The following is a 21,058-nucleotide window of genomic DNA, read 5'->3' on the forward strand; positions in this document are numbered from 1 at the left end:
ATTGCTCGTCTAATTTTATTTCATGTCACTTTCTCTACAGTTTCTCAGACCTTCCTATGCTGTAATGCAAAAACCTGCAACCTTTAATTTCAAACATTTTCGCGTCTCATTCTAGATGCGAACTCCCTCTACTTTTCCACAAGGGTCTTGTTGCTTGGACAACCTGACGCTCGTAGGCGTCAAACCACAAGGGAGATAATCTGCCTGGTAAAGAAAAAAATATATCCTGCGATAGAAAAATGCGTACAGGTAGTGAACAGGTAGACAAGAACACCTGCTGGCTCCGTGTGTAAATAAATGAACAGCAGGAGCGAGGCTGGGAGAAGACTCAGTTTTAATGTCCATAACTCGGTGAAGGGCATCAATAATGTAGAACCCAACGACACATGGTCGGCATGAATTAGTGACACGAAGCAGTATGTCTTCCCGATATAAATATATACAACAGCTTGGTAAACAGTTTTTGTAGACAAGACCTTGGTGCAGTTATATTGAAATTTTAAACATACACGACAATTTAAAAAAAAAAATGTTCGTGATGTCCAACAGTAATAATTTTTCTAGTCGTTCGTCTCTGACTCTTAGACTCAGTGAACCACTCCCTCACACCTAGATGCATTTACACACTTCCACACACGTGCATAAGCATTCACACACACTGTGTCCACCATAACAACGCCCAGTGAAGGCGTTCTGTTGTCACGTGCTGTTGCCATGGCTACAGGGTGGAGATGCGCTCTCTGCTGAACATGCTGAAGCGACGCTTGATGGTGGACCGCAGCTGCTTGGGGGAGCCCAGGGAGGCGTGCGACATCTTGCGGCCACCTTTATTGCCGGCTTCTCGGGTCTGCAGCACCTGCCACGTCATTCGGGGTCAGAGTTCACAGATCAGACTAAACCATGATGTATTTATATTCAGTGCAAGACAAAATGTTTTTAATGGGGGTTTGGTTTGGAATGCAGGTCATGTTCAAGTAAATCACTCGGAGGGTGACTACAGTCTGCTGTTTCTCTTAAATAAAGAGAACAAAATAAACAAAGAAATGAATGAATGAATGAAGACAGAGGAAAAAAGAAATAGAAATGACAGAAAGACGGGACAAGACGGAAGGGAAGGGACTGGGGAACACAGAGCTGACCTTCCGAATGAGTTTGTGGAATAAGACACGAACGCCATCAGCATCGTCACGAGCTGAACACTCGGCTGTCAGCGTGAAGTCTGACGTCCAGTCTGACGGCTCACAGTGTCTCTTCACCGTCCTGTACACAGTCAACAACTCATCATCAACCTTTGCAAGTCGCCATCTTCAGTGTCATGGTTATTATTATATTTATGACTATCACTACTGTTGCAGTAGGTATTGCTGTCATCACCTCCACCACCACCACCATTGTCGTCATCGTCAATATTGCTATCATTATCAACGTCGTCGTCGTAGTCCCATCATTACTATTTTTTTTTCTCTTCGCCACACCGAGACATACAAACTCATATTTACACGAAAATTCTCCTTCCTTCCAAGCACTTCCTGCTACCACCAATAACTAGCCGGTGAGGTCCCAGACCTGTTTGTGTAAGTCGATCTTTTGTGTTTCATTCCTTCCTTTGTTCCCCAGATGCTTACATAATGTCGTCCAAACTGTTGTGTTCCCTGTATACTTATCGTTATTTTCCACACTACTCATACCCTACCACCCAAGCCGTGTACCTTATGTGGTCCAGATCGCTCTTGTTGCCCAGCAGCAGCACCGGCAGAGGCTTGGTGTTGTCGGCCACCCCGCCATCACTCGTCTGCGTCCCACCCCTGGTACCTGGAGTCTGCGATGGCGCAGAGGTGGCGGCCGGTACTTGCGGATGCAGTGCAGCGCGTGACGTGCGGCTGTGACGCTGGACTGGTCAGTGACGCTGTACACCACGACGGCCGCGTCCGCCTGCATCAGCAGCTCCCTGGATGCAGCCCTCGTCTGCAAGCTCTGAAAATACAGGCACGGAAGTTATAGTGGTGATAGGTTGATATGGCAGTAGTAGCAATGAAGTGCTTGACGATACTGATCCATTCCACCCGTGTAATCACACCCGTAATAACGAATGCTGAAAATCGTCAAAGCTCACTGTACGATCACATGAACACCACCCCTCCATCCTTTCTCTAATCCCTCCCACCCGCCGCCACAAACACAACCAGACATCCTTCCACCTCCACATTTCTACCTGTCCTTCATCACCAAGAACTTTGCTTTCATCGTTACACTAGTTTTATCTCGCTGGTGTTCTCTCACAGTCTTTGATCGCACCCTATCCATATCTCTTCAGGAGTTAAGGTTTCTCTTAACCTCTTCCTTTGAGCTGGCAGCCAGGCGTTCGGAAAAACTATTTTTAGACACTAGTCTGGAAACACATTTCGACAATCAGCCAACTTCCTGGGTACAAGATGCCCCCAGTCACATCAGGGTGCAACTTTGTTCCTCCGCATTTGGATAAAGGTGCACTTGAAACTAAGATAGATGTCGTGTAAATGAAATTATCTGACAATTTATATTATTGTCAGCCTTCTTGGGGAAATATCAAAGCATCAGTTGCCAAGTAAACAAATCAATTAGTTTTAGTTTAAATGCAAAAAATGAACTGAATGATGGACACCTCAGCTACAGTAGTATATTTTGTGTTGGTGGTGAGAGATGAGTATGGAGAAACTGCAGTTTTACAAGAGGGTTATCGTTAAGGAACTTCATTATCGAGACTACTGGCCATGTAGACATTAGACTTCAAGAGCGACGGTGGCTCGTTTCTTAATTAAGATTAAAGAGATAGAAAATTAGCGAAGCCATGCAGGTGAGAAAAGGAGGGTGAAGGAGTATAAGGATTGGCAACTGTGTGGGTAGATGATGATAAGATTGGTTTGTGGATGAACTATAGTGTCCTTACGTTGTCATCACGTGGTACAATTCAACTACGTGATTCCGATAAACCGGGATGCAAAAGGCCGTAGAAGATAAACAGTAATTATAAGACTGTGGAAGTTGTGGCAAACAATTGTGTGGAAGGAGTTACAGACATGAGCAGCATGAGCAACAGGGGAGGTTATCCGCTATGGTTGATTTTCCAACTGTTAATTAGGGATTGTGACAGCTTCGTTTGAACATTGCTATTAATAAAAATTGTCTCAAAACACAAAATTTATTCATTTCTAAATTTTATTTTTATTTTTGGCAGACTCGCTATCGCGTAAAGTACAAACAGAGAGCTCAGGGAGAGAAAAAAGAAGAAAAAGAAGACAGGCAATGACTATGACAAAACTTGAGTTTCTAGTGGAAACTGTACCCTCTACAGCTCCACTAATAAAACTCACATAATCTAGTAGTTCCTGACTAGTTACAGACCAGGAGAAACAGAGAAGATTGGCCAGACTCTCACGAAACACCAAACCCCGAGATAAGCAAAGATTTCAACACCTCAGTCCTCGACATAAAGTTACGAAAAGAACAATTTTACTTTTCTCTCACATTCATTCCTCCATTCATAACTACAAATGTTTTCGTTCAGACTGGGATTAATTACCGAAATTTATTTGCAATTTATTATCATCGCAAATGATGTACATACAGGCCAACATCAGCCTAAAGATGCAAATAAGATTATGTCAGGTGGGAAGACTAATGGTTTTTCTCTATTCATCTTTCTCATCTTCTCTCTTTTTCTCTCGCATCACTCTCGTTCTCTTTCCTGTATTATTCACAAACAGATACCTCAAAGGAGTCAAAGAGCAGAAACAGAAAGCCGTAAAGTTCCCGTTACCGGTAATAATAGATGACCTGTGAACGGTGTGACCTGTTCAAATTTTAAACAACCTTTGTCACCTTCCCTTTGTCATGCTCAGTCCCCTTCTTCTGAAATAAAAGAGCGCGCGAAAGAAAAACAGAAAAAGGAATAAATTACAGAATAAAAAGAAAGAAATACAAATTCCATCATTTCCTACCTTTCCACTGACGTCAGTGATGCGAAGCGACACCTGCCGGTCGTCGAGGGTTATCGTTCGTTCATAGTCGATTTCGTCGGTTTCTGCGAACTCGGTGAGGAAACGGCGGGTGAGGAAACGAACCACAAGAGCTGGAAAACGAGTGAGAAATAATAAAGATGAGAAATAAAGTCGCTTTTATCGCCGCCATGAGACTTTTCAGCAAAAAGGTAAAGAAAGACAAGTAGAGAGGGGGAGATAAGTGTTCAGTCCTCCTCCTTGCAGCTTCTCTCCCTTATCTACATGCTGCAATTTTTGGAACGTGGACAAAAAAGGTGAGGGTGGGAAGGAATTAATCAGGTAAAAATGTCAAGAGGAGACAGGTAGTCGATGATAATCATCATTATAATTGTTACATTAAAAGTTTCAACAGGTTGTTTGTCCTCACCTGTGGTCGTCTTTAAGACGGGAAAGGATCTCTCACAACTCCACCTTCTACATACCTCTTTATGAAAATAATCTCAGCCTAGAGATGGGGCTAGAACATTGAACTTTGAGACTCGGGGAACCATTTCCTCACCCCACAAGAAGTTGTATAAGAGGTGAAGAAGAGATTTTATTTTTCCCAATATCTCTCTATATTTTTTTGTGTCCGTTTCTTCATCTCTCAGCCACACCATTTCTCTCTCTCATCTGTCTACTTTGTTTCAAAACACTTTGATAGAATTTTTAATCAATTGATTAAAGCGATACTTTATAATGTTGTTAGTGTCTAATTGCTGGAAAAAACCAGATTCAAACGGCTTACTTCCATTGTTTTACTTTTGAACCAGTCGCGAATAAACAGCAAAGGATAAATGAAAATATAAGCTTAATAACGATATAATCTTGAAACTCATTTATTTCATTGAAAGCAAGCTCTATGTAGACAAAAAGCTGATTTAAAAAAATTATATTGTTTTGTGAAACGAATTAAAGACTTACCTGACTTTCCTACCCCTTCTTGACCAAGAATGATAATGTGAACAGGAAACTTCATCCCGTCGATGAAGGTTCAGATAGTCCAATACGACTGTAACTCTTTGAACAATAAAATTGTTTTGCTTTTATTTTAAACTGTCTCAGTGGGTCTGATTATCAAAAAACTATATCACAGCTACACTAAAGTATCCTGAACCACATCCTTTCTTGTTCAATTTAAAACTAAAAAGTTAAATGCCACGTTCATCAGATCCACTTGTCGTTCAGGTGTTGTTCACAGTTCTTTAGACTGTCAGGGCTTTGATAGGAACTGAAGCTAACTCGTGACTTAGGTTCCTCGACACAGATGTGAAAATGTTCAAACAACTCAGTCTAAAGGCTTTTGTCCAAGAGTTTATCCTAATAACCCTTTCCAACAGAGCAGATGGTCTACATCCAAAGCTCTGGAACTCTTTTAACCGAGGGTCTGTCGCCTCGACGGGAAGCAGCTGAGAGACTGGCTCTGAGAACAACACTCGGGGTGTGCGGCGTCTGCTACCCGGAGTCCCTGGGGCGGCGGGGCTGGCGGTGATATTTAAGAGGGTTTAGGAATTTGGCAAGGTGTAATTGCCTCCTGCCATACTTTGCGTGATGTTCCTATTTGTAGATTTTTGTTTAGGTCCGCCGGGTGCAGCCTCCCATCAAGGTGTGATAGTGAGTGAGGGAGGGAGCTGGAGAGGCACGTGCAGGGCAGAACGAGCGATGGGAGGGAGGAAAGGGAGTTTATGTTGGTGTCGATGTTGATTGGAACAATGTTGTGTGAATGTTGTGTGTGTGTTTGTGCTGTATGTGTGAAATGAAAAAGGTAAAACAAAAGAAGATTGAATAAAAGCGAGAAAGAATGAATGGAAGAAAGAAGGAAGTAAGGAAACAAGATACCTGCTCTGTCTTCCTGTTTGGTCTACTGTCCAGTATTTTCTGAGCCGTGTTGTGGAAGTGTTAGTTCTTAAAAAAAACAAAAACAGCACACAAAAAAAAAACAAACAACCCTCAAGCTGATAAACAAATAAATCGTTGGCGCCAATCAGCTCCACAGGTAAGCCATTCAATACAGTTTACTCGGCAGGTACTGCGCCTGTTCCTCCCCACTCCCCCGTGTTTTGTCAGTCGACTGACGTCATCTTGCAGACGTCAGGTGCGCCATTGGCCGAGCCCAGGTGTGTCTGGCGGCTTACAGGTGGTCTGTGACATACCTGAGTCCGTGGTAGGTGAGGGAGCTGGATGTAATCTGCTGGCAAAAACAAAGGTTTTGAAAAAAAAAAACTATGGAGAATTCTTTTTCTTCTGTGTTTTGAAATTTCGTAAAGTTGTGCTGCGGTCCTTTCTCTTTTGTGTGCGAAAGGTTGTTCCTGGGTGAAATACATTAACTACTCCCTACCCCGTAATTTTTAACAAAGCTCCCTCTCTGACTAGTCAGATTTTTTAATTGTAGAAGAATCAATAGCTAAGTCAATGTTTTGAACAGAGGGTGACGACTTCTTAATAGAAGACATAAATAAATAAATAATAAATAAGAAAAATCAATAAGCTACGACAAGTGTTGAAATGTCTTTGAATAAAAAAAACCCTTGAATGTTTCTATGTTTACTGAAACTTTTAACCTCAAAGCTCGTGGCGTTTGAAGTTTAAAAGAAAACAAAGCACTTTTAGGCACAATGAATTATTACTTTGAACTCTGGCAATGATGAAACAAATCTGGACATGCAAACACTCTGAAAGGCAAAGGACAAACAAAGACAGAGAGAAAGAAAGAAAGGAAACATAAATAAATACATAGCTACATGGAACAGAGGAAAGAAAGAGAAAAAAAGAGAAAGAATGAAAGAAGGAGCAAGAGAGCTCACCGGACCCACCAAAACTAGAATAATTACAGAAAGAAACGAGGAGCAAGATCGAGGGAGAAAAGTACACAAAGAAAGTAGAAAGAATGAAGAGAGACAGGAAAAATATTTATTGAGAGTGAGATAAAAAGTCGAGACAAATAAAAGCGAAGGAGTGAGAGCTGGGGTAGAAAGGAAACATCTCAATCAAATATTTAGAGTCCTCACGATTCCAGGAAAATTTCCATTAACATTTTTATTAAACTTTCTTCTAACTAGTCTATCCTTTTCTGTTTGCTTGCTCGCTCTTTTTTTTAACTGATCGCAATTTTCTTGAACCAACCCCTAGCATTACCTTGTCATTACCTTGTCATTACCATTAGCATTGCAATCTTCATGCAGCTTTTTCGAACGTAACAAATAGGCAACAATATCAAGAAATGAGTTTAAACTCGTCAGAAATATTTAATGGTATTGAAAAAGATAAAAATGGTTTTAAGAATGGTATGTGTTCATGTCAACAAAATACTCCCAAAAATGTTTTAAAAGACTGTAATGTTCTCGAAGGGAAAGAAAACCATCTTCATCAAAAGAGACAGTCGGCTCTTCTCTGGTGATGAAAAGAAGTGTGGACAAACAAACACTGGAGCTTCTCCATCCCCAGAAAAAGGGACGAAGTGCTTTCTTGCAGTTACTACTTGTGCCAAATAAACTAATTTGTTTTCTTTCAAGAGCATTCTATTTTCCTCACTTGCTACTGTGGAGAACATTTGCTGAGCTCGTGTTAATGATTTTCACTCAATTATTTCACGAACGATCCACGTCGATGTTTGTCTTCGCACTACATTTTCTCCGCGGATGTTGATCCTTCAACCTGGGAGTAAATACATCTTCACTTTCTGGTCTGTGTGTACAGAACTAACCTCCTCGGTCAGCTTGATAAACAGCTCAAGTAAACGAAAACAAAAGTAATAATAATGAGTTAAATATCCATTAACTAATCATACATTTATTTAATCATTTATTCATATGTACATCAATCCAGCTGAGAATAAATATTCACGTGGGTAAAAAATAGAAAATAAAATTACATTTATATTTTTGTTGATTTACGTGCGCTTTAAAACACATTTATATGCGGTCTACTACACACAGATATATAGGAAAGTAATAAAGATAAATATATAACAAGTTTATTTACTGGCCTCATGATCTTGCCAATAAGTAAATTTACAGACTATGAGCCATTGACCTGAAAGACACAATGAGAAATCCCATAACATAGATAACTACAGAATACTGTGCATGCCTGGCTTGGTCAGGGTTGCAAAAATATACATATGAGATTGAAACAATAAATAAGAAGAAAATTTTTAAAAGTTAAAAGATGGCAGAGAGTCAGTTTGTGTCTGATCTGACCAGAATGACTATTATCATCCTCCAGAAAATATTGGAAAACGGAGATGGTAGGACTAGAGCACCAACACAGAAACGTGGACAAACATTTTTCAAGAGTCCATTCCTCAAGTTCGTGGCTAAATTAATTATTCTGACAATCTCTCGACTGTTCCTCGGCGCTTTTTGCGAAAAAGACACGTGCATCTGTTGATGTCGGACGCCACAAACAGGAGGCCAGCCGACGACGACGACAATGACGAAGGTGGCGCAGGAGGTGGAGGTGTAGGCGCTGGGAGATCCCCACTCGGAGTTGTGGCTTCTTCTGTACTTGGATGTGATGTTGCGATGGATGATGGTATTCTCCAACCTAGAGGAGGTGTTGGGTAGGAATACCATGCACGAGCACAACAGCGGCTGAAAACCTGAGCGAAACACAACAGAAAATGAGTTTCTAAATCCTTTGATGACGATGTTGATGATTATTACTATTATGATTATTATTAAAAATAAGAAGTAGCTAATAGTACTCTTACCTGTTGTCGAAGGACTCTTCTCTGATGTAGAAACATACTTTGTGAAGTCAGAAACGGGGTCAGAGGGAGGCAGAGTGAGTCCCCCCGTCGTCCTTTCCTGTCCTAAGTGCTTGTGCCAACCTGAGTGCTGATGTCTCTGTTTGTGGTCAGCCCATCGTTGCTTTGCACTGTCCCCCAGGTGCTTGATGTCGACCCTGTGGCAACTGGTTTGGTAGAACTGGTGATCGAGTGTGTAGAGTTGTTTACCCGGGTAGAATTCGTGACCTCTACAGTAGAAGTGATGATGGAGTATGTAGAGCTGTTAACCGGCATGGTAGACCCAATATCAAAGTTCCTAGGCATAGAAGTCGTTGTCGTAGTCGGCCATGTTGTTCCGGTCTGGGATACATTGCCTGACTGTTGTTTTGTCGTCTGAGCTAAGTTCTTCCCTGAAGTTGATGTCTGGGACGAAGAAGCTGCAGATGTGTGAATGCAGGTGGAATTGATGGAAACAAGAACATCCGGGACAAAAGAAGTTGTGTTGGAGCTGCAAGGATCTCCTGCAGGCAGCGGCGTGTTGCTGTTGTCCACGAAGGTGTAGTTGCTGCAGAAGTCGGTGATGTTGGCTGAAAATGATATGATTTTATACAAAAAAAAGCATCTCAAAAACATTTTTCCATTTCCTTTGACCCAATAAATAATCCATAAATAATTAAAATCCAGAGCATGTCTCTATTTAAATCCAAGTGAAACAACACTTTTTTGTTCATCAGAAGAAAAATTAAGAACATCAAATGGAATTCGTCCCGATAAACGGTTTGAACACAAGATAACCCAACATACATGATCGCAGAAATGTCTAGTTCTGATAGGCAGTTGACTGGCAATGGTCAAACACCATGTACAAATTAATAATCTTGATTTATAATGATTAGAATGATGATGGGTGTGATTCTGAGTGTCATCAGCCATCTTGACTACTGTCTTGGTTACGCCATCGTTTGAAAAGCGAAAAAAAAATATCCAGAAAATTCAGATTCCTTTGATAAGGAATGCAGCTCTATTAAAACTCTAAACTTAGTTAAAAAATAGAATTTTATCAACTTTTATAATTTAACTCTGTGTCTTTTTATTTAATAATTAAAGGAATTTGTCCGTATTATTGACAATTATAAATATTTTCCCACGTTAATTTACTGTCTTCTTCCACATTCAGGTCACTTCTACCCTGACCTCCATTATTTGACAGTGATGATCGCTACGGAGGATACATCATGAATACAATACCAGATACACTTACTTCGAAAGCATTCTTTAACCATCGTTGTATCTAACAGGGTTGATGATAGTGAAGAGCTTGAAGGGATTGCAAATGTCTGCCAGGTAGGCTGTACAGGTTCCACCAGCAATCCCAACAAAGAGAATGTTACTCCCACGCACTCCTGTCCACTCCCCGTGGGAGGGTAGTTTAGGCACTCATTCCAGCAACTGGCTTCAGTGTGGCCCTTACTGAGGGTGGTGTGTAACAGGGTTTGCAGCAGGGATCCTGTGGTGGAGCGGCAGCTGCCTGAAAACAGGGAAACGGAAAATAATTCGTTAGTCGACTTGAGGTTGTCTGTCACAGTCTGAGGAAACGGTCAGCTCTCCTTTAGGCTACATTGATGCTATGATGATGATGATGATTGATAGATGATAATTGTGTAAAGCAAACAAGTTAAACTTACCTTCGTCGAATTCGCAGACGATGTTGGAAAGGGTAACTGCAGAGCGTGGTATGCAGTCGTTGCTTACCAGTTTGTACCTCACACAGAAGTTCTGTATGTAGGTTGTCCGGTTCCGAGGGTCCCCAGAAGTTCAGTCCGTCCGGCTGTAGCGAGCAGTCGGCCTCCCAAGAATTGGGCACAGGGGAGGGACTTTGTAAGAACAGACCAGTCCACACATCGTCCCACCCTGCTCACACAAAACAGGGTACTGTCATGTCGTCTACACCAGTAACAAAGAAAGTTTCTCTTTGCATTTTCTTTTGTCTCTATCTTACTATAAAATTCATATATATATATACACACACTTATTTCTGCCAAAGTGTGTGCGATGGCGGTGTTTGTAAATATGTACAAACAGTTATTGTGTATTGATTTCTAGGTATACTATGTTCGTAAATTCAATATGTTTCTGTTTCCAAAGGTCAAATTTTCTTTTAGGTATCGATAACTTTGTCAACTCACGACAAGTTGGCTTTTTGCCAGTTTACAACCGTGGCATTAAAAGCGTTCCACTTCAGCTTGGTGTTGATGACCGGCAGATGTCCTCCTAAAGACTTGCAGAACATGGAAGCCTCGTTCCAAGACAGCTTGAGACCTGAGTACAGTGTCCACTGAGCTGCTGTCGTGCCTACGAAAACAGACGACAGGTGACTTGCTATAAAATGTCTTCTTCTCCAGAGAAACCGGAAGTTGTATCAGTTACAAAGTCTGTCATAAAATCATGGAATCAAAGTTCACAAAGGTTGCAATCACTTGTATACCAATAGGATCAAAAACCATAAAACCAACACCGATACTGAGGAAAGAAGACAGACAAGTGGACTGAAGACTGGTGTGACTCGTTACCATACCAACCTGCAGAAGATGTCGCAGAGAAGCAGGACAGACACTCGATGGCAAAGACAAGCATCCCACACCGAAATACGACTACCTTTCGTGCGACCATTGTCATCATGGATCTCACTCGCTCTGGACCACCCGGATGTCGTCTGCACGCGGACAAGGGGACGTGCACACCCTCTGACACTGTGACGTCATGCGCGAGCCGGCCTGGGGTTGGTCCTCCAGTCCGTGGACAGCCTCGGGTATGGGGGACATTGTACGGACAAGGGCAAAGGACGAAGTGCCATCTGCCAAGCTTCACCGAGATAATCGTTAGAGTAAGTGCTCTTTGTCATGCTCGTTTGCCGAATCGAAACTCTTGTCGAATGTTGACGTTTCCATGGGAGCAGTTCTATTTGTAACTTTTCTTCTCGAAGTTCTAGCTTCAGCTTTTGTATGAAGATAAAAAGGTAACGATTTGAGAGAAACGTGCATCTTGCAATATGTACCAACTGGGTGGGTCTTTCGTGAAAGAAATGTTTTAAAGAGTTTAATAATTATTTAAGGAACACTCGTTATTTTCTAGACTATTCGGGGCTTCTTGCATTATCATATTGTAGAAATGTTAAAATCAAAATGCGTGAACATATGATGTGTGGAATGAAGTGTGTGCAAGGATAGTTTTAAAAAATTGTTTGCGAGATAATACGAACAAAAACGGTAGCGCAATGTGTGTGGGGGGTGCGCGAGCGAGAGGAGCAGGTAGAACTACCATCATGCTGTTGTAAACATAAATAATGCATTTTGCTTTCTAAAGTTTTCGAACAGGAGAAACTGGCGTACAGTACTCGCCACAATAGCAACAACACATTAGGTCGTAGTCATGAACAGGAATTAGCCGTGTCCACGAACTTGCTCGCTGACGATTTTTTTTCCAATTAACTGCTAAAACGAGGCATTAGGCTACAAAGCTTCCGGTTTAGTTCACATTCTTTGCTACGGCTCGCCGAGACTAGCAGCTGAGAACTTCGCAAGAGGCTAAGCGTTGGTCTTGGCAAACAGACAGCAGTCCACCTATACACGTCTGGCCGTTGCCACGTGGCAAAATGAGAACATCAATAGCAAAGACCACATCTCCATAGATTAACAACGAATATTGTTTTCTATTACTTTAGTCTCTGGCATCTCTACCACTGCTCTATAACTATACCTCAAAGATAGAGAGAAGACGCTTATCACTGATTTCCCTTTGTTTACCCGGGGCAACGACTTATCTTGCTTCATGACCATGGCAGTCAGTTCTCTATTGTCATTGATGCACATAAATAGCTCCACTCTACTATTTGAGCTATTATATAGTGCTTATGTGACTTGAACGAGGTCTTCAGTGTTCAATTTTTGCATTATATGCCATAGCCCCTCGTGGCAGACCTTCGAATGCCGTTTTAAACTCAATGAGGTTGTAGTAAAGGTTATGCTGATGCTGAAGATGCTTTTTCTAGAAGGATGCCTCAGTTGAAGATGTGCTCATCTGTGATTCTACCTGGTCTGAATCCATCCTGTTATTCTGCTAACACCTCCTCTGAAATGGTGTTGTTGCGGTTTCGTATGATCTTTAGCATGATGGATGGTTGATAAGGGTGGGCTTTCAACTCTATAATTATCTTGTAGGAGTCTTTTATTTATTTTAAGGTAGAACAAGGTTTACGTAACTCAAATACATGTAATGACTGTCAAAGTAAAAATTGCACATCAATGTCATAGGCGACTGTAAACCTCTCCGTCGTTCAATCTATTTAAACAAAAGCTACCTTAGTAGTTCCAAATTTCTCACTTACGGTCGGTGAAGTCCAAGAGCATTCAGTCTTACACACACATTTACACTTCCTTGAATAATTTTTCTTGAAAAACACTATGCTGGGGTGGACGAGGCCAACATGCCAGGCTGACGACGATACAGTGTCTGTACCCAGAGCAATGAGTGTCGACTAGGCTGACACACTTGGCTGACGATGATACACTTGCAGACTCCGAACAGCAGGTACTGACTAGGCAGACACACCTGACGATCCACTTCAATAATTCAAATCGGCAGGTACTGACTTAACAGACACACCTGCGACACACTACAGTATCCCAGAACCACAGGTGTTGGTTCGGCAGATACACCGGGCGATGATATACTTCTGTTCGTCTTTCCTACACGTGGGTAATTCCTGAACTCCTTACTTAGCTATGAATATTAAGGGCAACAATCCCTGCCTCCCAACAGACAAGGGCAATAACCCTCCGTTCCTTACAGAGACTTTGTACTTTCTTCCCCACCCTGCTTGAGATGCTCATCTGCCACATTATCAACACCTGGCGACTTTCCTCCCTTCAGACTATGTTCATCTCTTTTGACCTCCTCCCGTTGCTACCTAACCTCGTACAGGTCTTTGCAGTCCTCAGTCCATCGGTTGAGAACAGCCGAATTAAAAATAGTTTATAAGGCCTGTCTCGGTTAGTAAACGGTTAATAAGTCTTTCTCTCTTTTTCTGCCTATTCCTTATAGACACACTAAATCCATGAATATATAATATTCACACATGCTCATAAAATAGTATGCATGTACCAATAAATCGGACACCAAACAAATAAATGCAACAGCCAAACAAAAATTAAGAAACAATGAACACGTTATTAAATAATTTATTTAAAGACATGATGTCCGCCGCTAATCACATTAGTCTCGGCGGGAGACATAAAAAGTCGAGCTTGAAACAAATTAAAACAAGGCAAGATAAATTCGTCACATTGTGAGACATTAAAAAATAGCAATACTTGCTATGTTTTATAAAACATCAATTATTAATTCAAACGAATGAAATTTATTTATCATATTGTAAAGATTAAATAGAATCAGAAAAATGATAAGATACAATTGCTTTGATGCAGATAAACACTTTCAATGATGGTTAAATCGAGAGAAAGGAAGAGAAAAAGAAAACTAAAAGGGATTATTTTTATGCATAAAAGGAGAATAAATTTATAAAATACGGTGAATTCTTTAGCCGCGTGCCATCAGTGAAGGACATCAGTGGAAAGGACAAACACATTTCGGAAAATCATAAATTAAGAAAGAGTTGTCGAAACTAGGAAATTGTTGATCCGTTATAATACACACCAATGATTCAACTGTTCTGTATGCAAATTTATAAGACCTACCACCGTGGTTTCATCGGCAAACTTCACCATCCATATCAATCCATGAGCTCAAACGGTCGTTGATGAAAAGGAGAAAAGGATGAAACGTACAACTACTGTTGTTTATGAGGAAGACAAATAAACATCACAGATAGACCCATCATCCTGTCACCACGTTAGCCCACCGTCATCTCTAACTGTCCGGAGGAGTAGACAAAAATTCAATTAATCAGTAAAAATGTCATAAACCCTCCCCTCCACCACCAACATTAAACATTAAAGATACATGATTCAATAGCTCCTACTCCATAACTAAACTTGTTACTCCCTCAGTTTCTCGGCCTTTCTTCGGAGTTTTTTGTTGCAAAGTATCATCAACCTGTTGATGTCACACGCTATGAACAGGAAGCCAGCAACTCCTACGACGATGACGAAGGTGGCGGAGGAGGTGGAGGTGTAGGCACTGGGAGACCCCGGCTCGGAGTTGAGCTTCTTCTGTACCTTGGACGTGTTGCTGCGGCGTATGATGGGGGTCTCCATGCTGGCGAAGCTGCTGGGGAGGGGTTTGATGCACGGGGCACAGCAGCGGTGGGAAACTGAGTCAGTAGATACAAGAAAATACAACACAATACAATCTTACTTTTTTCTTTAACCTATAGTAAAATAAAAAAAATCTCTTGCATTGCTCGCTATTTTTTTCTTAATTTTCCTTTAGTCTAAAACCTGTGACCACCTTTTATTAATCACCGTCTCAGAAGCTGGGTGTCCTCACCTTTTGGACCAGAGGTGGACGTGGAGGTATTTTCTGGTCCTGAAGTGTTGGTGTCCATGGCAGTGTTGTTGTCACTGTTTGCAGTTATCTCCACGTTGCTTTGTGTTGTCCGCGATGTTCCTGATGTCAGACCTTGAACTGGCAACTGGTAGAGTAGAACTGGGACTGATTTAGTAGAACCTGTTGCTATACAGAGTCGAGCTATTGGTCTGTGGAGTAGAACTATTGGTCTGTGGAGTAGAACCATTGGTCTGTGGAGTAGAACTATTGGTCTGTGGAGTAGAGCTATTGGTCTGTGGAGTAGAACCTTTGGTCTGTGAAGTAGAACTATTGGTTTGTACAGTCGAACTACTGGTCTGTAGAGTAGAACTATTGGTCTTTGGAGTAGAACTATTGGTCTGTAGAGTAGAACTATTGGTCTGTAGAGTAGAACTATTGGTCTTTGGAGTAGAACTATTGGTCTGTAGAGTAGAACTATTGGTCTGTAGAGTAGAACTATAGGTTTGTACCGTAGAACCATTGGTCTGTGGAGTAGAACCATTGGTCTGTATAGTAGTATTATTGAAAGGGGAAGTACTTAACGGTAGACTAGAACTATCAATCAGTAGAGAAGTTGTCGTCTGCCCTGACCATGCTGTCCGTGCCATATTCGTCTGGACACCCGTGGTATTGCTGGGAAAGGAACCACTGGCACAAAAGAAGACATGTTCGTGCTGCATGGATCTCCTGCAGGCCGAGGAATATAGTTTCTATCGACGAAGATGTAGTTGTTGTAAATGTTGGTGGTATTGTCTGAAAATCACTTTATTTTTAATTATTGCTTTGCCGACCAGCATTTTTAAAAAAAATTAATCACAAATTATTTCATTACTTTATTCAAAAGGTCTTGTTGTCATAGCAAACAATCAAAATAATTAAAGAAAGTTATGCAGTTATGATCGTCTTGGCACTGTCAGAGGCTTAATTGTAGGAAATAATACAAACACTTACCTCGAAAGCATTCTTTAAACATTGTTTTTGTTTCTGGAGTTTGCGATGTAGAGTTTGTCGGGACAATAAAGTGTCCCCAGGTAACCCTGTGCACACTGTCAAGAGAAAGGTAGCTGCTACACACTCTTGTCCACTGCCTGTCGTGGTGTAGTTCAGACACTCGTCCCAACACCCAGCTGCTGTAGTCGCACCAAGACTCGTAGTACCCAAGGACGGTCCCAGCAACGAGGATGAACTCCTGTGATGGAGCGACAGCTACCTGCAAACATGGAGACCATTCAATACCATTTTCATTATAATATTATATGTATTTATTGCTGTTCAAGACTCGCGAAGCGAAGAAGAGCAGTCAGGTTCATCATACCTTGGTCGAATTCGCAGATGACACTGTAAGGAGAAGTGCAGTTGATGGTGCATAGTCTTGCGATGACCAGTTGTATTCTGACGCACATGTCAGTATTCAGGTTGTTCGGTTCCAAGGGTCCCCAGAAGTCCAGTCCACCCGGATGTAGTGAGCAGTCGGCCTCCCAGGAATCGGGCTTAGCGGAGGGACTTTGTGAGAACAGACCAGTCCACGCGTCGTCCACCCTGCTCACACAAACAGGGTACAATATTGTCATGTCTGTTAGAAGACAGGAAGAAAGGACGTTTCTTTTTGCTTTTTTTTTTGTCTCTCTCTCTCTCTCTCTCTCCTACTATGACATTAATATATACATGATATATATATATACACACACAACCTGCCAACGAAGGTATGATGGCGGTATTATAAATATGTACAAAAATGTTATTGTGTATCGATTTCTATGTATACTATGTTTGCAAATTCAACAACATTTCTGTTTTTGAGGGTCAATTTTTTGATGTATCGATAACTTTGTCAACTCACAGAAGATTGGCTTTTTGTACCAGTTTACAACCGTGGCATTAAAAGCGTTCCACTTCAGCTTGGTGTTGACGACCGGCAGATGTCCTCCTAAAGACTTGCAGAACATGGAAGCCTCGTTCCAAGACAGCTTGAGACCTGAGTACAGTGTCCACTGAGCTGCTGTCGTGCCTGCGACAAACAGACGACAGGTGACTTGCTATAAAATGTCTTAGACCTTCGAGGGGTCCTGTCAACCGCGCGCCCCAGTTTTATGTTTAATGAGAAAACGCAAAAAACATCATAACACCTTAACAAGCAAAAAACAACAACAAACAAACAAAAGCTTTAGAACGTCTAAAGAAAGTACAGGTGTGTGTGTGTGTGTGTGTGTGTGTGTGTCTATTAAACATAATAAGACGTACTAAGTTACAAAAATCAAAAGTATCAAATCAACAATGCGCGATATTTACAAAATAAAACAAAGTTTACTGAGATCCTCACAACCAAGGCACTCACCTGTGTAAGATGTCGCCCAGACACACGGCAGGTATTGCCAGGTAACCAGAAGCAGACGACACCAGCAAACGACTTTCCTGCGTGTCACCATTGTCCTGGCCACTGACAGCACCTCTCAGGTTGTGGACAACACTGATGTCCTGTCCACACAGAGCTCCGTGAGGTCTACACGGTCACACAGTGACGTCATGCACGAGTCGCTGAAGACTTTTTGTGTCTCTGGGTGTGAAGAGCTTTCATCGCTCGCACGCGCAGAGGCTGTCGGGAGACCGTCCTTTGCTGAACTTGACTGAGATATAATCTTATAATGAGTGCTTTCTAACACTCTGTCGACACTCTTTTGTTTAATGTTGACATTTCTATTTTCACTTTGGCTTTTCTTTTCTGGCAAAAAAGTATTTGCTAGAAAACGTGTTTTTCAAAAGCAATGTACGTAGACTGGGTTACTCTTCTTGCAAGAGACTAGGGAAACTTATACAATTCCTTCAAAAAATTAATTATTCAGAACAACATTCTACGTTCTGCCATTGTTATTTAAAGAAAACTTTTTTAAAATTAAGTATGCGTGAACCTATTGTCATGGGATTGTATTGTGTGAATCACGGATTCTGTTGTCTTGCAAGAAAAAAAAACAAACAAACAAACAAAAAGAGTGTGTGAGAGGGAAGGTATTATGTATTCATTAACCTTGTAGAACAGAGGTAAGAAATGCCACACAACACTCATCACAATAGTAACAACACCGTGAGTCTGTAATTATCATGTTTATTTCAAAAATGTTCATCACTACTAGAGTTCCTTGTTTATTTTCTACATTTCTTTTCTCGGTGCCTTTCGGTGCTTGACCAGAGTAAGCATAACACTTCTTTTTAAGCACGTGCATTATTTTTGAAGAAAAACAAATACAGGGCTGATATTAAAAAACACATGTGTCTCGGACTTATTTTGAAATTTCCGATGTCCTCTTGTTCAAAACTTTGTTTTCGACAGTCAGAACTAAGCCTAAGGGCATGGCTGCTGTCTCGAAAGTTCTCCAATGTAGTGTCTTTGTATATATTCTAGTTTGAGCAAATAAAGTGCAATGTTGAGCTTCTTTTTCATACCCACATAAAGCGAAGTGCACCATTCAAAATAAAACAAGAGAAAATAAAAAAGAACATGCACTCAAGCACCTTTTAAAGACCTGAAAATGCCCGCAGCCAAAGAAAGTCTAAGGCTTGTCATGTAAAGGGAGGTAAACATGACACCTTAAATATGGACAAAATGCGCTTCTCTCCCCTGGTTGTGAAGTGTTTTGTTAATCGCTTGTTTTTCTTGTTTATGAAGTGTTACGTTAAATAAAAAAATAATAAAAAATAAAAAATGTGTTGACAGAGGCAGATATTTCATTGACTGTCTGTTTGCAGGTCTAATAGCTAGTCAATGGCTAAATTTGTTGGCTTTTATTTTTCCCGCGGCGAGTTTGGTGGGAAAGTCCCATCAGCCTCTTGGTGTCGCACACCACAAACATGATGCAAACAATTCCCGCGAAAGTGAGGAAGATGGCGGAGGAGGCGACGCTGTGCATGCTGGGAGATCCCCATTCGGAGCGAAGCCTTCTTCTGTACTTGGAGGTGGTGCTGCGATTCATGGCGGGTTGCTTGGTGGAGATGTTGGGATGAGATTTTATACACGGCACAGCAATGACTTAGAACCTGAAGACGGAAATTGAAAATAGAGAAAATGTTTCTCCTACAGCTGAAGAATAAACTGTAGCCAGAATGCACTGACTTTATTCAAAGAACAATACGGGGAAGAACAATTTCAGTGCTTTTCACTGCTTTCAAGAAGTTGTATGTGCTTACCTCGTGCTAGAGAGGTCCCGTTGAATGTGGAAATGCCCGAACCTAGGTCACCTACAGGCAGGGTGGGCGAGGCATTTGTTGTCGACTTATCGACGATGACAGTCTCACTAGGCAGCTCCGAGATGATTTCCGTCGTCAAAAGTTGACCCTGTGAACTCGACTGTTCTCTAGTCGTCTGAATGGTGGTCTCCTCTGATCTTGGTGGCTGTGCTGAAAGGATGTGGACGTGGGGACAACGGGAGGGATGGTAGTTTTGTTGGCGCTGCACGGATCTCCTGCTGGTCGAGGTGTTCGACTTTCGTCATCGTAGTTGTAGCTCTTGTAACTAATGTTGACATCCTCTGAAAATGGCATATTCTTTATTAGAGAGCTACAAATGAATGTTGGCCTTTAATCATTGGCATCACTCACTCACTCACTCACTCACTCACTCACTCACTCACTCACTCACTCACTCACTCACTCACTCACTCACTCACTCACTCACTCGCTCACTCACTCACTCACTCACTCACTCACTCACTCACTCACTCACTCACTCACTCACTCACTCACTCACTCACTCACTCACTCACTCACTCACTCACTCACCATTAAAGCATTTTTTCACTATCGAGGATTTATTGGCTGATGAGGCCACTGTTGTTGACAGCAACCTGTCTCCTAGGTAACCTTTACAAGTTCCCAAACTAAACTCTGCAGCTACACATTCCTCTCCGCTGGATGTAGGGGGAAGGTCCATGCACTGTTCCCAGCAACTGTCTGGGGTGGATGCTGTCAAGTTCACAGATCCTACGGTGGCTGCAAGCAGTGGTAGTGGGCTTTTCTCATACCGACAGCCACCTGCAATCATATCTACATAATAGCAGTCTTGTTGACTTTCATAATTGTCTGTCACTGTAACCAAGAAATCTGCCTCCTTTCCAAAATGCCACTCTGCTATTACAAAAAATACTTATTTAATATAACAAAAGATTGTATTGCTGTTAGGTCAATAAATATGCTTAAAAATCATTTAAATAACAAACGCAGAGAGACCAACACAAATGCAAGAGCAGCCAAGCAAACATAAACATGGATCAACTTTTTTTCAAAAAGTAAGTAATAATAATGATAATAATTATCATGTTTTATTATTATTGCTTTTGTTAGTGGTGGTGTTATTTTGCAAGAGTTTGGTATTTAAGGCCTCATCATTATGAAGACTTTTTTAGGTTTCTGAAATGATGTAACACATAAATCAGTGCAAACATATTCTACTCACCTTTGTTAAATTCGCAGACGATGCTGTGAAGATCCTTGCAGGTCCAGGTATGGAGTTTTCTGGCTGCCAGTTTGTACCTGACACAAAAACAGACACTCAAACTATCAGGTTCCCCAGTTCCCCAGAAATGTACATCATCCGACTGTATGGAGCAGTCCCACTCCCATCGGGTAGGTTTTGCTCCGGGTGTTGGCGAGAAGAGACCAGTCCAGATGTCGTCTGACCTGAGAACAGAAAACATCGCGAAGTAGGACTCGCTAGTCGCTTGTTATCACAAGTCTCCAGGAAATGTTTGCTAAGCTCTTCCCTATTGTAACCCTTTGTCTT

The 21,058-nt window shown here is 41.5% G+C and overlaps 2 protein-coding genes across 2 annotated transcripts; both read right to left on the reverse strand.

Annotated features, from left to right (window-relative positions):
• Positions 1 to 215: 215 nt before the first annotated feature.
• Positions 216 to 5,122, reverse strand: LOC112560196 (ras-related and estrogen-regulated growth inhibitor-like protein). Its single transcript, XM_025231843.1, has 6 exons — positions 4,941 to 5,122; positions 3,978 to 4,108; positions 1,813 to 1,974; positions 1,710 to 1,759; positions 1,140 to 1,260; positions 216 to 856 (listed from the first exon to the last, which is right to left on the reverse strand). Exons 1-6 carry the CDS (start codon positions 4,993 to 4,995, stop codon positions 719 to 721), a joined length of 657 nt encoding a protein of 218 aa, XP_025087628.1. The 5' UTR covers positions 4,996 to 5,122; the 3' UTR covers positions 216 to 718.
• A 5,318-nt stretch (positions 5,123 to 10,440) lies between these two features.
• On the reverse strand, positions 10,441 to 11,433 carry LOC112558816. The gene is made up of 3 exons (XM_025229501.1): positions 11,325 to 11,433; positions 10,932 to 11,097; positions 10,441 to 10,656 (listed from the first exon to the last, which is right to left on the reverse strand). The coding sequence occupies exons 1-3, from the start codon at positions 11,422 to 11,424 to the stop codon at positions 10,509 to 10,511; spliced, it is 414 nt and encodes a 137-aa protein (XP_025085286.1). The 5' UTR covers positions 11,425 to 11,433; the 3' UTR covers positions 10,441 to 10,508.
• Between the last annotated feature and the right edge of the window lie 9,625 nt (positions 11,434 to 21,058).

This window comes from Pomacea canaliculata, linkage group LG3, assembly GCF_003073045.1.
Source record: "Pomacea canaliculata isolate SZHN2017 linkage group LG3, ASM307304v1, whole genome shotgun sequence".
Classification (NCBI taxonomy): domain Eukaryota; kingdom Metazoa; phylum Mollusca; class Gastropoda; order Architaenioglossa; family Ampullariidae; genus Pomacea; species Pomacea canaliculata.